The sequence below is a fragment of the Mustela nigripes genome, chromosome 6 (genome assembly GCF_022355385.1).
Source record: "Mustela nigripes isolate SB6536 chromosome 6, MUSNIG.SB6536, whole genome shotgun sequence".
Lineage (NCBI taxonomy): Eukaryota > Metazoa > Chordata > Mammalia > Carnivora > Mustelidae > Mustela > Mustela nigripes.
Window position 1 is genome coordinate 85,306,497 of NC_081562.1, and position 13,420 is coordinate 85,319,916.

At 41.4% G+C, this 13,420-nt stretch overlaps 1 protein-coding gene across 4 annotated transcripts in view; it reads right to left on the bottom strand.

Moving 5' to 3' along the window:
* The window catches only part of LIMA1 (LIM domain and actin binding 1), a 93,346-nt gene that overhangs the window by 53,199 nt on the left and 26,727 nt on the right, over window positions 1-13,420 (bottom strand). For all 4 annotated transcript variants that reach the window (XM_059403097.1, XM_059403095.1, XM_059403096.1 and 1 more), the window contains exon 2: window positions 5,099-5,240. In XM_059403097.1, coding sequence (XP_059259080.1) covers window positions 5,099-5,217 — 119 coding nt within the window. In that variant the 5' untranslated portion in view covers window positions 5,218-5,240. The remainder of the gene's footprint in view (window positions 1-5,098; window positions 5,241-13,420) is intronic.

Here is a 13,420-nt window from a genome sequence, read left to right on the forward strand (position 1 = left end):
GTAAGTAGTTGCTTTGTGGAACCTAGTCTGGCAATCTGCTTTGGGAACCTATGGTGAGTGAACTCTAAAAGCCATAAGCAGTATCAGCAATGTCGATTCAGAGTCTCTGCTGAGCGTGAGATGGAAAAGAAGTCCAGGCCGAGTCTCTAATCTTTACTGTCCTAAGTACACATCACACCCTGTCACCCTGTAGTACTTCTGTGCCTTATATGTCCTGTGGTTCTCTGCAATGTCATCACCGTCCTCTCAGCCTACCAAATACAATTCTGTTCATTCCTCAAAACCTGTTTAGTACATTAGAATATGCGAATCAGATGAAAAATACTAGATAGAAACAAATCCAATTACTGTACGCTCACTGTGTTCTCAGCTATGAAACAGGCCTAAGATCCCTCCCTCATACAGTTTTTGTTAGGATTAGAAATAGTATCTGTTTCTATTAAGAATCTAGCAGGGTGCCTGGCACACTGATTCTGTTAATGGGTTTGGGGCTTACAGTTTTGCACAGCTGTCCTTTGCCCTTATAACCTTCAGGGAGAAAAGACAGTCACCCTGCTATGCTATGAAAAGGTGACCTCCAAAAAAAAAGGTGACCTCTAAGATTGCTTTTTGCTTTCTCTCTGCAAGATTAAGAAGGCCCCGAAGATGAACTGCTTTTTCCAACTTCCTAACTCTCATCAGTGCTACAAGACGTGATTCCTCTATCTTGAGAACTGGCCCGGGCAGGGGGTGGATGACAGAAGAAAGTGGTGGGAAGGGATCTGAGGAAGGCGTGCGAGTTGCACTGAAGCGACCAACTGTACCTTTCCTAGGCAGGAAAGGAAGTGAAACCAGGAAGGAGATCGAAATCCAGGGCCTGAGGGTCCTGTTTTGGCCCAAGAGCAGCATCAGTGGGAATAAAAGAGTGGAACAGTATTAGGACAGGAGGCTGCAATCAGAGAGGGCATTCCCAGTGTACATTCCAAAGATGGATTCTGCGTGATGATAAGGCTGGGACTGGATAAAAGGCCCTGACAGACAATGTGCAGGTTGAAGAAATAGGGAAGATCAAGAAGTTAAGAATCCAGAGTAGGAAACAGGTTCAGTGGACCAGTGATTCTTCACTGGGGGCCCTACTGGCCCTGGGGGACTTTTGAAAATGTGTGAGGGAATCTTACCGGGGTTTCCCTCCCCTCCCCTTTTCTTGGATGCCACAATGTCAAGGGGCACTATTAGCATTTGGAGAAAGGCAAGATGATGACCATCCTGCAGAAGGAAGGTCTGCCTCATGGAAAATGCCCACAGCATTTTCGCTGAGAGACACTGAGAAGAGAATGAAGCTGGAAGCTAGTGTCCCCAGTAAAGGTGAGGAGCTTGGCCAGGCAGCTGGCACACCACTGCAATGAGGGGGAGGATAAAAAGAGTCCAGTTAGATGTAAGCCTCAAAGCGCAGGTTCAGAGCTTCAGAACAAGGAGTGAAACACAATGGATGGGAACCGGTAGGAGAGATGTAGGAGAGCGGCAACCTTGACTCCTGGCCCCAGGATATTTCAGGGAAGCATGTGCAGAAAGAGTAGGCGGCCACAACTCTGAGACAGAATGCAAGAGGAGGGAAAGCCAAGTTCAGCTACAAAGAGGTGGGGCTAGCCAGGGTGAAAAGGGTAAGAATGTGAAGAAGTCTTTCTGCAAAAGAGGGAGTTTCCAAGTCCCATTAATCACATCTCAACAAAGTCTCAATTCCTTGTCTTCCTTTCCATCCCTGCTGCCCTCCGCCCTCAAGAGCTTTCACTTGGGTTCTTGAGAGAGCCTTACTGCTCTTCTCTATGCTATCAATCTCTCACCTTGCCAGTCTACCTTTTATACTGTTGCCAGAAACATCCTTCTAAAATACAAGTCTGATCATGTCATTCTCTGCATGAAAACCTTCAACTGTTCCCATTGTTCATCTAACTAAATCCCAAACTTAGGATGGCATCCAAGGCCTTCTATCACCTGGATAACCTGACCTGTACCAGTCGCTTCTCCCTTTTATATTTCTCCATGTCAGACTTCTTGCCTTCCTACTTCCTTTATTCAAGGTTTCCACGATCCTCTGTTGGAACCAAGCAGAAACCATATTCATTCTGTTTTATGTTCAAGCTCACCGCTGCGAGTTCACAAGTCTGTCTCTTCAACGGAAGGTAAACTACACATCCCTGAAGATAAAATTCACCTGAGATACTTGCTGAAAACACAAATTCCTAGGCCCCATCCCAGACACATGGAATCAGAATCTTTTTTTTTTTCCAGTTAGATTAGTGCAAGGACTTTCCTTTTATCATCCATTAGGACAGCCACTAGAGAGTTTCGAAAAACGATGGATGTGATCTGTTTTATGGTCTTGAAGGTCACCTTGTCTGTAGTGTGGATAATTGGCTGTATAACAGCAAAAGTGGAAATAGTGAGGCCATTCAGGGAGCTACTGCAGAAAACTAAGGGGAGACGGAGGTAGCTTGGACTCAGCATTAGGGCTGTGCAGGTGCTGAGCAGTGGTCAGATTAAAGACGCACCTGAATGTAAAGCTGATATGCTGCTAGATGGTTAAGGCTGAAATGTGCCTATGAAATTTCTTAGTGTTAGTCACCTACATAACTGCTCCTTGTTACTGTGAATAAGTGTGGGTATTTATCAAACTTCTTTTGGAATCTTGGGTTGCTAGACCCTGCTAAGTAAGACCAGAGCACTACCTGTATAAAATATTTGATAATGCCCCAGATCGCTGGATGGACTTCTCTAGAAAAGAAGAAATTATTTCTAAAATAGCATCTTGCATTGTTGTAACATGGACTCTGAATCTTTAGGGGAGGGGCCAGGAAAGCCATATAGGATGGTTTTTAAAACATGTCCAAAAAAAACCTTTCACATCCCTCCATTAAAAAGTACAGCCAGGGGCGCCTAGGTGGGTCAGTTGGTTAAGTGTTTGCCTTCCCCTCAGGTCGTGACTTCTGGCTGCTGGGATGGAGCCTCACGTCCAGCTCCCAGCTTGGCGGAGAGTCTGCTTCTCCCTCTCCCTCTGCCTCTCCCCCTGCTTGTGCTCTCTCTCACTCTCCCTTTCAAATGAAGAAATAAAATCTTAAAAGCAAAAAAAAAAGTACAGTCAAAGTCCCCTCCCTCCGAAAATGGGCCAGCCTTAGGGGCTGGCTTCTAATGAGGACAATGTGGCAACAGTAATCCTGTGTAACATCTGAGGCTAGGTCATAAAAGGCCACACAACCCCTGACCCTGGCTCCCTTCTTCCTTTGTTTCCTCGCTCCCTCTACCTCTGGATGCTTGCCCTGGGAACCTAGCTAACTAAGCCAAGCAGCCACATGGAAAAGCCATGTGTAGGTATTCTGACCAGGGCTCTAGCTGAGATCCCAGTGGACTGGCAGCAACAACCCGCCTTGTGAGTGATGAGCCTTTAGATAATTTTCAGCCCATCGTTGAGCCACCCTGGCCAATGCCAAGGGAAGCAGAGGCAAGCCCTACCCAAACTGGAGATTCACAAGCAAAATAAGTGTTCATATTTCAAGCCATTAAATTTGGGGGATTTTTTTTCCTTATGCGACAACAGATAATTGGAACACCATATTATTAACAGGCACCCCATGTGAGAAGATGAAGGAAGTTAGGGGACTTCATCTACTATATAAATTATCCTAACCTATACTATTAATTTCCTCGAGGTCAGGGATTAAATCTTAAGAGCTTTCCATATCTCTATCTGAAATATCTTCATTGATTTTCTTGTTTTGATATGAACAATACATGTGTTATAAAATTATAGTAATACAAAATGAATAAAGTGGAAGGTAAAAGGACCATGCAGTCTCCCTCCACCTTCACTCTACCTTAAGCAGCAACCAAGGTCAAGAGCTTGGAAGGGCAATGTTTTCCACAGAGCAAGTGCGTGATGCATTTGTTAACTGAAGAAAAGGTGACATTGTAGATTACAGAAACCTCCTACTGGTATTTAGCTGTATGCTAGATAGAGCTCCCAGAATCATTTTCTTCAAATCTTGACCATCTTTTTTCCCTTAAATGTGTAAGAGCTTCCTATTAATTAACAAACTCTACTCGTGAGGTAAACCTACCACCTGTCCTAAGCTCCTCCTCTGTTTCAGTAAAGTCAATGTGTTTGCCATCCCTGGAATATTATTTACATATCCTATCCCTTCTACATCTGTTGGGTGCCTACTCTGTTCCAGTCACCGTGCTGTACATTGCCATACACGTGCTAGGCATATAAAATCAGCAGGAAAGGGACCCTCATATCAAAGAACTCATGGCCCAAGCGGGGGGGGGGGGTCAGCAAACTTTTTCTTAAAGGATCAGATAATAAATATTCTAGACTTTGAGGCCATATGGTCTCTGGTCTCTGCTGCAACTTTGCTCCTGTAGCATGGAAGCAGCCATAGACAATGCACAAATGGATATGGCCATGTTCCAATAAACCTTTATTTACTAAAATGGGCAGCCAGCAGGCCACAATTTGGCCACACAGTTTGCACTGTTCAGCAGAATGTTATGCAATGGGGAAATGTTTCCGTGATCTCCAATATGGTAGCCACCAGCTACACTGGAATGTGGTTAGTACAGCTGATGAACTGAATTCAAATTTAACTAATTTAAATTTAAATAGGCATATATGTAGTGGCTATTATATTGGATAATGCAGATACAGAGTATGCCTAACACTCCCTTCAACTAAATCAAAACTTGCCTCAGAACTCATCTCAACTGGAGAACCTTCCTCACTTGCTTCTGCCCATGAGTGTCACTTTCTCTTCCTTACTCTGTTCTGGTCCCTACTCCCATTCATTTTGGATTTGCTGACACTTTGCTTAAGAGCTATGTGTTTTATAATTACCTTTTGTGTTTGTAACTTTTTCTTTTCGCAACTAAAAAAAAAAATTCCAGGATAGAGAATGTGTCTCCTGATTATTATCATCCTTCTCCACAGTGCCTTGTATGATGCTTAAATTTCAGAATGTGCTCAATAAGGCCATTTTACACCATGTACTTCCTTTACTGATTTCCCTGACAGGTGGTAATGTTTGCTCAAGACAGATGGTCCTTTTGGACCAGGATCAGCACTTACTTGGAGAATATTTCTACAATAGCCGATGACTTGTTCTTGTTGACAAGGGAAAGTTCTTTGGCTGTTACCCTCAATGATACTGAAGTCCACTGCCGTCTATTAAATGGAGCTGATTCCATCTTGTCTACAGATACTGAAATACCTATGCAATAAAGAAAGTCAGAATATTAGACACAGAATAGGATTCTCTAGCATCCAAGGACTGGCAGTAGTGAGCCTTGAGAGAATAGAAAGCCCCAGACCACCAGAACCACACTCCTCTACTGGTTCTCTCAAAAACTATAACCTTGGTCAAATGACTCAATATCTGGGTTGTAGTTTCCTATAAAATGAGAAGGTTAGACCAGATGATCTCTAAGGTCTCTTCCAGTTCCATCATTTTATGACTGACCTCACTGTGCAAACATCAGTTGGCCTTTCCCTGAACTTAAGTCTGTTCCAAAGTCACATTTGGAGTGAAATATTTCACTCTTCTGAGTTACATCCCAGGGGAAGTACAACTGGCATCTCTGTAGATTCAGGTCCAAATTAGGTTCTACCTACATCCAAGTTTCTTCTGGCTGCTCTCTCCCCCCAAACTCTGAGGCACTGACCACTTGGTTTGGAGAGAGAGCTGGGTATACCTCATGGTATCATATAAAGAGCAAGGGCTTTAAGTCAAGATAGATTTTACTTGAAATCATAACTTTTTTTCACCTGAATGAACAGTATAATCTTTTCAGTTTTAGTTTCTTCTGCTTAAAAAGGAGAATAATACCTACCATTATAGGTGTTTTGATATGGATTTAAGGAGATGATATGCTTTAAATACTAAGTACATTTTAATAGGATTAAGAACATTTTAAGTATAATATATTAGAATTGGCTTTTGTTAGAATTCTTATTATTTTTACATTTTAACCATCTTAACAACTGGGGGAAGTATAATGCACTTTATTTTTTTAAAAGATTTTTAAATTTATTCATTTGAGGTGGGGGAGTATGAGTGGGGGTGGGGGGCAGAGGGAGGGAGAGAGAAGCAGACTCTGCTGAGCAGGAAGCCTGACGCAGGGCTCAATCCCAGGAACCTGGGATCATAACCTGAACAAAGGCAGATGCTTAACTGACTGAGCCACGCAGGCATCCCAGTATAATGTACTTTAAATTCAGAGGACAAAACCCCTATTCTGAAATTCTTTTCTAAAATCCCTTAGAGTCAAAGAATACATAAAGCCATGCTCCTGAAATCATCCAGTCTCTACCCATTAATCTAGGTTGTTTTTGTCCCAGAAATTACCAAAGGAGTTTTTGCCCTAGTAATTACCAAAGGAGTTCCAACCTTTGTCCAGAAGAGGTAAGATTAGAAATGAGCCAATAGTTTCCTTATTTGAAGAGTGAAAACTACTACTCACCGGTCTCTTGACTACCACAAAACATAACTGATCTGACAGAGTGCACGGTTCATCAGGTACTGCTTCTAACAACCTTGACAACAATGGAACACGGTGTGCTTGACCAATCAGCTTGGGCTGCCATTTCACACTAAAAGTCCTGTGATGTGAACTAAGTAATCAGCCACCTTAAAAGTCCACACCACTTTCCCACCTGTAGTACTTGTTCTTCCAATTCAAGCATTGTCTGAAAATAATGCTAATTTTATTGTTTTTGTTTACTTGTTAGTCCCCATATTGGAAGGTAACATAGAAGCCTCTCATGGTAAGGAGGTCTGACATTAGAGATAGATGCATCTAAGTGGGAGTTTGCGCCATTCCTAAAACTTAGATTTCTCATCCATAACAAAAGAAATTCCTTCATAATACCCTTATGAGGAATAAATAAGATAAAGAAGAAAAGACCCTGACACAGAATAAGTCACAAGTGTTGGTTTTAATAATATCTATTTTCCTAGATAAAATAATCTTAATTTTACACATTTTTAAAAAATTATTTTATTTATTTGAGAAAGAGAGGACATGAAAGCAGGGAGTGAGACAGGGAGAAAAATCTCAAGCAGACTCCATGCTGAGTCCAAAGCCCAGTTTGGGGCTCAATCTCATGAGCCTGAGATCACTACCTGAGCCAAAATCAAAAGTCAGATAGATGCTCAACCAATTGAGCCGCCCAGAGGTCCCTCTATGTATGTTCTTTGAAATAAACTTGAATGTACAAATAATATATATTTATTTGTCTACCTGTTTTCCAGTTTGTATCTGATTCACCAAACATTGTCAGCCCTTATTCTAATGAGAGAAAGACACAAAAGCAACAAACAGTTCAGCTAAACCTAGTCATGTAAAACTACAATAATGACCCTTTGGGCCAAGTTTAGGAAATACCGAACAACACTTTAAGACACTGTTTGGTACAACTGTGCTTCCGATGCAGATGTGGATATAAACGGCAGTGCTTCTACAGCAATCAATTCTGGATCAAAGGAAAAAATATAAAAGATATGTTCTCAAATTTATTTATTAAAAGGAAAAATCATTATTTGAGGGACTGAGTGTACCTTTAAAAAAAAAAAAAAAAGGAGTTTAATTCCCAAGTCTAATTCCATGGTTTTAATTAATCTCGGCCAGAAATCCAAGAAAAGTTAGAATATCTATCTTGGTATATGGCTAGGGTAAGCATGCTTTATATTCAAGGAATGAGATAGCTCACACCCTGACCATACTTCCCTTTACAGAAGCAATATTGTTAATTTCTTAACAATGTGATTAGCACCCCACAAAACAGATAAAGGTAAGAATCAGAATACGATTTTTGATAGACTCTGGTATCGGGTTAATGAGTAACTAGCTACTTTCTATAAGATATAGGGAGATGGCCTGGCCCAAATAGAGTAAAATCTATTGACTGGGGGCGGGTTCCCTGCTCAGCAGGGAGTGTGCTTCTCCCTCTCTCTCTGCTCCTCTCCCTGTTCATGCTCTCTCTCTCTCTCTCTCTCTCTCAAATAATAAAATCTTTATAAAAAATCTGTTGGCTTGCTGACATATACACAAATAATCATAGCACAAAGCTGAATGTGGTTAGAGGTAATGCGAGATCTAGGAGTAGGGGATCTGATTTTCTGGCTTGATGGAAGGGAAGGGAAGAGACATCAGATTGACTTGGGACTTACAGATGGATAGAATTTCATCAACTGAGGGCAGGAAGAGGAAAGTATATCCCAGGTAGAGAGAATAGCATTACACTGTCAGGGAGTTGAAATAGCATAGAACACTTCAAAGTAGTTGACTGTAGGAACATGGGTAGTTGAAGATAAGATAGGGAAATAATGGGGCTAGAATGGGAAGAGCCTTGGAAACCATGTTAAGGAGTTGGGGCCATATTCCAATGGTAGAAAGAACTAATCTGTGAGTGAGCAGAGATAAGGACTAGTCTTAACACGCCACTCCCTAGCACAGGGGACCTTCATGGCAAATCAAAAAAATAATTTCCCTGCGCCCCACACCCACATCTCTAAGATAAGAGTTTTAGGGTGGATCATGCAGAGTCTCTATGGTGGAACACAGCAAGTTTCTGAAAAAGGAAGTAACATAATGGGAAACATGTTTTAAAAGCTGATTCTGGGAGCACCTGGGTGGCTCAGTAGGTTAAGCCTCTACCTTCAGCTCAGGTCATGATCTCTGGGTCCTGGGATCAAGCCCTGCATCGGGCTCTCTGCTCATTGGGCAGCCTGCTCCCTCCCCCTTTTTAGTATCTTAAAAAAAAAAAAAGATACTAAAACTGTCAATGTAATCGAGGTTTACATTAGGATGGGGGGAATAGTAAGGTGGGAAAGAGAACTGACAATTCTTTTTTTTTTTTTTTTGACAGAGATCACAAAGATTTTATTTATTTATTTTTATTTATTTATTTATTTTTTTTAAAGATTTTTTATTTTATTTATTTGTCATAGAGAGAGAAGCGAGAGCAAGCACAGGCAGACAGAGTGGCAGGCAGAGGCAGAGGGAGAAGCAGGCTCCCTGCCAAGCAAGGAGCCCAATGTGGGACTCGATCCCAGGACGCTGGGATCATGACCTGAGCTGAAGGCAGCCGCTTAACCAACTGAGCCACCCAGGCCTCCCACAAAGATTTTATTTATTTGACAGACAGAGATAACAAGTAGGCAGAGAGGCAGGCAGAGAGAGGAGGAAGCAGGCTCCCCGCAGAGCAGAGAGCCCATCGCGGGGCTCGATCCCAGGACCCTGGGATCATGACCTGAGCTTAAGGCAGAGGCTTTAACCCACTGAGCCACCCAGGCGCCCCAGAACTGACAATTCTTAGAATAAAATGGTTTTAGGGGTAGAGAAGAAATCCACACCAGCGTTATTAAACTTAAATGATTAGATGTTGATGTCTTTTTTTTTCTTTAAAAATATTTTATTTATTTATTTGACAGACAGAGATCACAAGTAGGCAGAGAGGCAGGCAGAGAGAGAGAGGAGGAAGCAGGCTTCCTGCTGAGCAGAGAGCCTGATATGGGGCTTGATCCCAGGACCCTGGGATCATGACCTGAGCCGAAGGCAGAGGCTTTAAACCACTGAACCACCCAGGCACCCTTAGATGTTGATGTCTTACTAGAGACAGTAAATATAGGAAGAAGTGGGAGAACGATGAGTTTTGCTTTACATGTGTTGAAATATATACATCCACCAAAAAAAAAAAATCCTAGTGATGCACTACAGGATTCAAGGCTAAGATTACAAATCAGACTCTTGGGCGCCTGGGTGGCTCAGTGGGTTAAGCCTCTGCCTTCGGCTCAGGTCTTAATCTCAGGGTCCTGGGATCCAGTCCTGCATTAGGTTCTCTGCTCAGCAGGGAGCCTGCTTCCTTCTCTTTTCTCTCTGCCTCCCTCTCTGCCTGCTTGTGATCTCTGTCTGTCAAATAAATAAATAAGTAAAAAAATCTTGAAAAAAAGGTCAGACTTTTGGAAAGAAATGAACAGATTGTAACTTCTACTTATACAAAGTACATATCTCACTTAATTCTCTGAACCACTTTATAAGATTGGCTTTATTGTCTTATATATATGATGAAAAACTAAAATTCAGAGATAGTAAATAACTTTACAATGATCTCTTAGTTATAAAGTAGCAGATCTGGGATTCAAATCCATATTCTCTTTGATTTCCAAAGTCAATATTCCTTCCACTACTAGTAATGAAAAATGATTAAAACCATCATTTTAGCTACAGTAGAAAATTGGGTAGCAAAATTTTTGAACCACCTAGCTGCAAACACATACAAACTATCTCTAGGTAAGAGTATAGTAGCACAGATCTTTTCAGAATGGTCAGCATCAAAGATAACAATTGGTTCTTTCGGTGAAACTTAGAGTTATGTTGGGCCTACCCGAAATACTCTCCATTATCAATATTTTTATTTTTGTGGGCTTGAATTAAAGGTGTGATAGCTCTCCTTACATACCCACACTCTCATAGATGGAAATCCCATTCTCGGACTTTAGAACAATTTTGTTAATTCTAGAAATCTTGTTAGGAGTGAGAGGGGTAAAAAGGGGGATGGTGGTGCCTGGGTGGTTCGGTCACTTAAGTGTCCAACTCTTGATTTCAGCTCAGGTCATGATCTTGGGGTTGTGAGATCGTGCCCAACACTTGATTCGTGCTGGGTGTGGAGCCTGTTTAAGATAAGGTTCTCTCTATCCCACCCCTCCGTCCCTCCCCATCTTCCTTCCTTCTCTCTAAATAAATAAATAAATAAGAAAAGCATGTACTGGAAAGACCTATCTAGAAGGAGGTATTCAATTTGGGCTGCAAAATCTTTTAACATTTTTTTTTCCAGAGGCCCATTTGACTTTAAGATCCAACCCATTGCATTACTACGTACTAATAATAAAAAGCACTGTCACTTAGTGGACACTTACTAACCCATTTAATCCTTACTACAACCTGGAGTTAGTGTTATTTCTAGTCAAAAACAAACAAACAAAAAACTGGTCCATTGAGGTTAAGTAATTTGGCAGAGGTCCCATAGTTAATACATGGCTCAGGCAGAAGTTAGTATTCAGACTCCAAAACCCAACCTCTTAGGCCAAATGTATTCTACTGCCACTTCAGTTGTGATGGAGGAATTGCTGGACTGGTTGTCAATTGTGTGCAAGAGTTAAAGGAAATGGGTAAAACACAAATAACTAAGATTTTTAGCCTCAGAGATTACAAGGACAGTGGTTTAACAAACAATAATGGGATAAAAGATAACTGTTTTCTAAGAAGGAAAATACCTTCAGTTTTAGATACATAGGACAGATTTTAACATCAAGAGGGAACCTTAGGAATCAAGTAACCAAGTCCCCCTTTTTACAGCAAGAGAACTGAGCCACATAAAGGTCCAATAATTTTCCCCAACTCACCAGCTAGTTAGTATGAGAGCCAGAGTTCTAATTCCCAGTTCAAAGTTCTTTTATCACACTTGATAGCTTGAGGTAGGATAGCTAAAGGTCCTATGGCTGAGTGGTAGCCTGGAGATAAAAATCCTTTAAACAAAGGTTCTTTAAAGTGTAAGGGTTGGGCGATGACTCACTGGGGAATTTGGTCCCAGGTATCTGCTTCCCTGAGCTACTGCTGAGGGTGAAGCCTATAGCTGCTCCAGGAAACCCACTTTATAATAAATTCATTTACAGACTTAACCTAACTAAGCAAATTGTCGTGCAGAATTCATGCTTGGAAGAAAGCAAATGAGCTGCCACTAATACAATCCTGTTCTTATAAATATAATCTCCTAATCTCATCATATCTTTCTCTCTCCCTCTCCCTCTCTACTACCCCCCACTCCCAGGAGATAGTTAATTGTGTAAGAGGTTGCCTGAACACAGCCTCAAAAAAAATAGAACAAAGTATAAACTCACTTGTTAAAAGAAAATGTATTTTAGAAACATATTGTAGTGTTTCAATTTTTTTTTAAAGATTTTTTATTTATTTATTTGCCAGAGAGAGAGAGAGAGAGAGAGTGAGCGAGCGAGCACAGGCAGGCAGAGTGGCAGAAGGCAGAGGGAGAAACAGGCTCCCCGCCAAGCAAGGAGCCGGATGTGGGACTTGATCCCAGGACGCTGGGATCATGACCTGAGCCGAAGGCAACCGCTTAACCAACTGAGCCACCCAGGCGTCCCTCTTTTCTTTTTTAATCAAAAATTCTTTGTGATTTGAATGTCAGGGAGCAACTAAATTAAAAGGAAAAAACCAACCCAAAAGAACTTCAAGGTGCAAAGGGAAACTTTAAACAAAAGCACATGAAATATGTTCCCACATAATGTATTTTCAGAATATAAACTACATTTCTTTTTCTTTCTCTTTCTCCTTCCTTCCTTCCTAAGTAGGCTCCACACCCTGCATGGAGCCCAATATGGGGTTTGAATTCATGACCCTGAAATCAAGAACCGAGTCAAGCGTCAGATGCTTAACCAACTAAGCCAGCCACCCAGACACCCCTACATTTATTTCTGAGGCCATATATATATATATTTAAAAATTTTTTTAAAGATTTTATTTATTTATTTGACAGAGATCACAAGTAGGCAGAGAGGCAGGCAGAGACAGAGAGAGAGGAGGAAGCAGGCATCCTGCTGAGCAAAGAGCCCAATGTGGGGCTCCATCCAAGGACCCTGGGATCATGACCTGAGCCGAAGGCAGAAGCTTTAACCCACTGAGCCACACAGGGGCCCCATATATATATGTATTTTATTTTATTTATTTTTTTAAATAAAAACAGTGACTAAATTCACACACTTGGAAAAGCTTTTGACAGTTACTAGTTCTTTTTAACTTATTTATAATTTTTAGATATACACAAGTTGCAAAGATAGTACGAAAGTTCCCATGTAACGTTCACATAGCTTTATCTTGTATTACTACAGCACAACTATCAAAATTAAAACTTTCCACTAAAGGGGCACCTGGGTGGCTTAGTTGGTTAAGCCTCTGCCTTCGGCTCAGGTCATGATCTCAGGGTCCTGGGATCGAGTCCCGCATCGCGCTCTCTGCTCAGCGCAGAGCCTGCTTCTCTCTCTCTCTGCCTGCCTCTCTGTGATCTCTCTGTCACATAAATAAATAAAATCTTAAAAAAAAAAAAAAAAAAGACTTTCCACTAAAGTGTTTCCTTCTTTCTGTTCCAGGATTCTACACAACATTTAATGGTCATGTCTTAAGTCTATTCCAATCTCTATGACAGCTCCTTGGTTTTTCCTTGCCTTTCATGAGCAGGATACTTTTGAAGAGTACTGTTTAGGTATTATGTAGAACGACCCTCAATTCGGGTTTCTTTGTTCCCCCAGTAGTAAGAACCTATACTCCTTGAACAAGTAGTTGATTCCAGAGCTGGGGCAGGGCAGATACCAAATGAGCC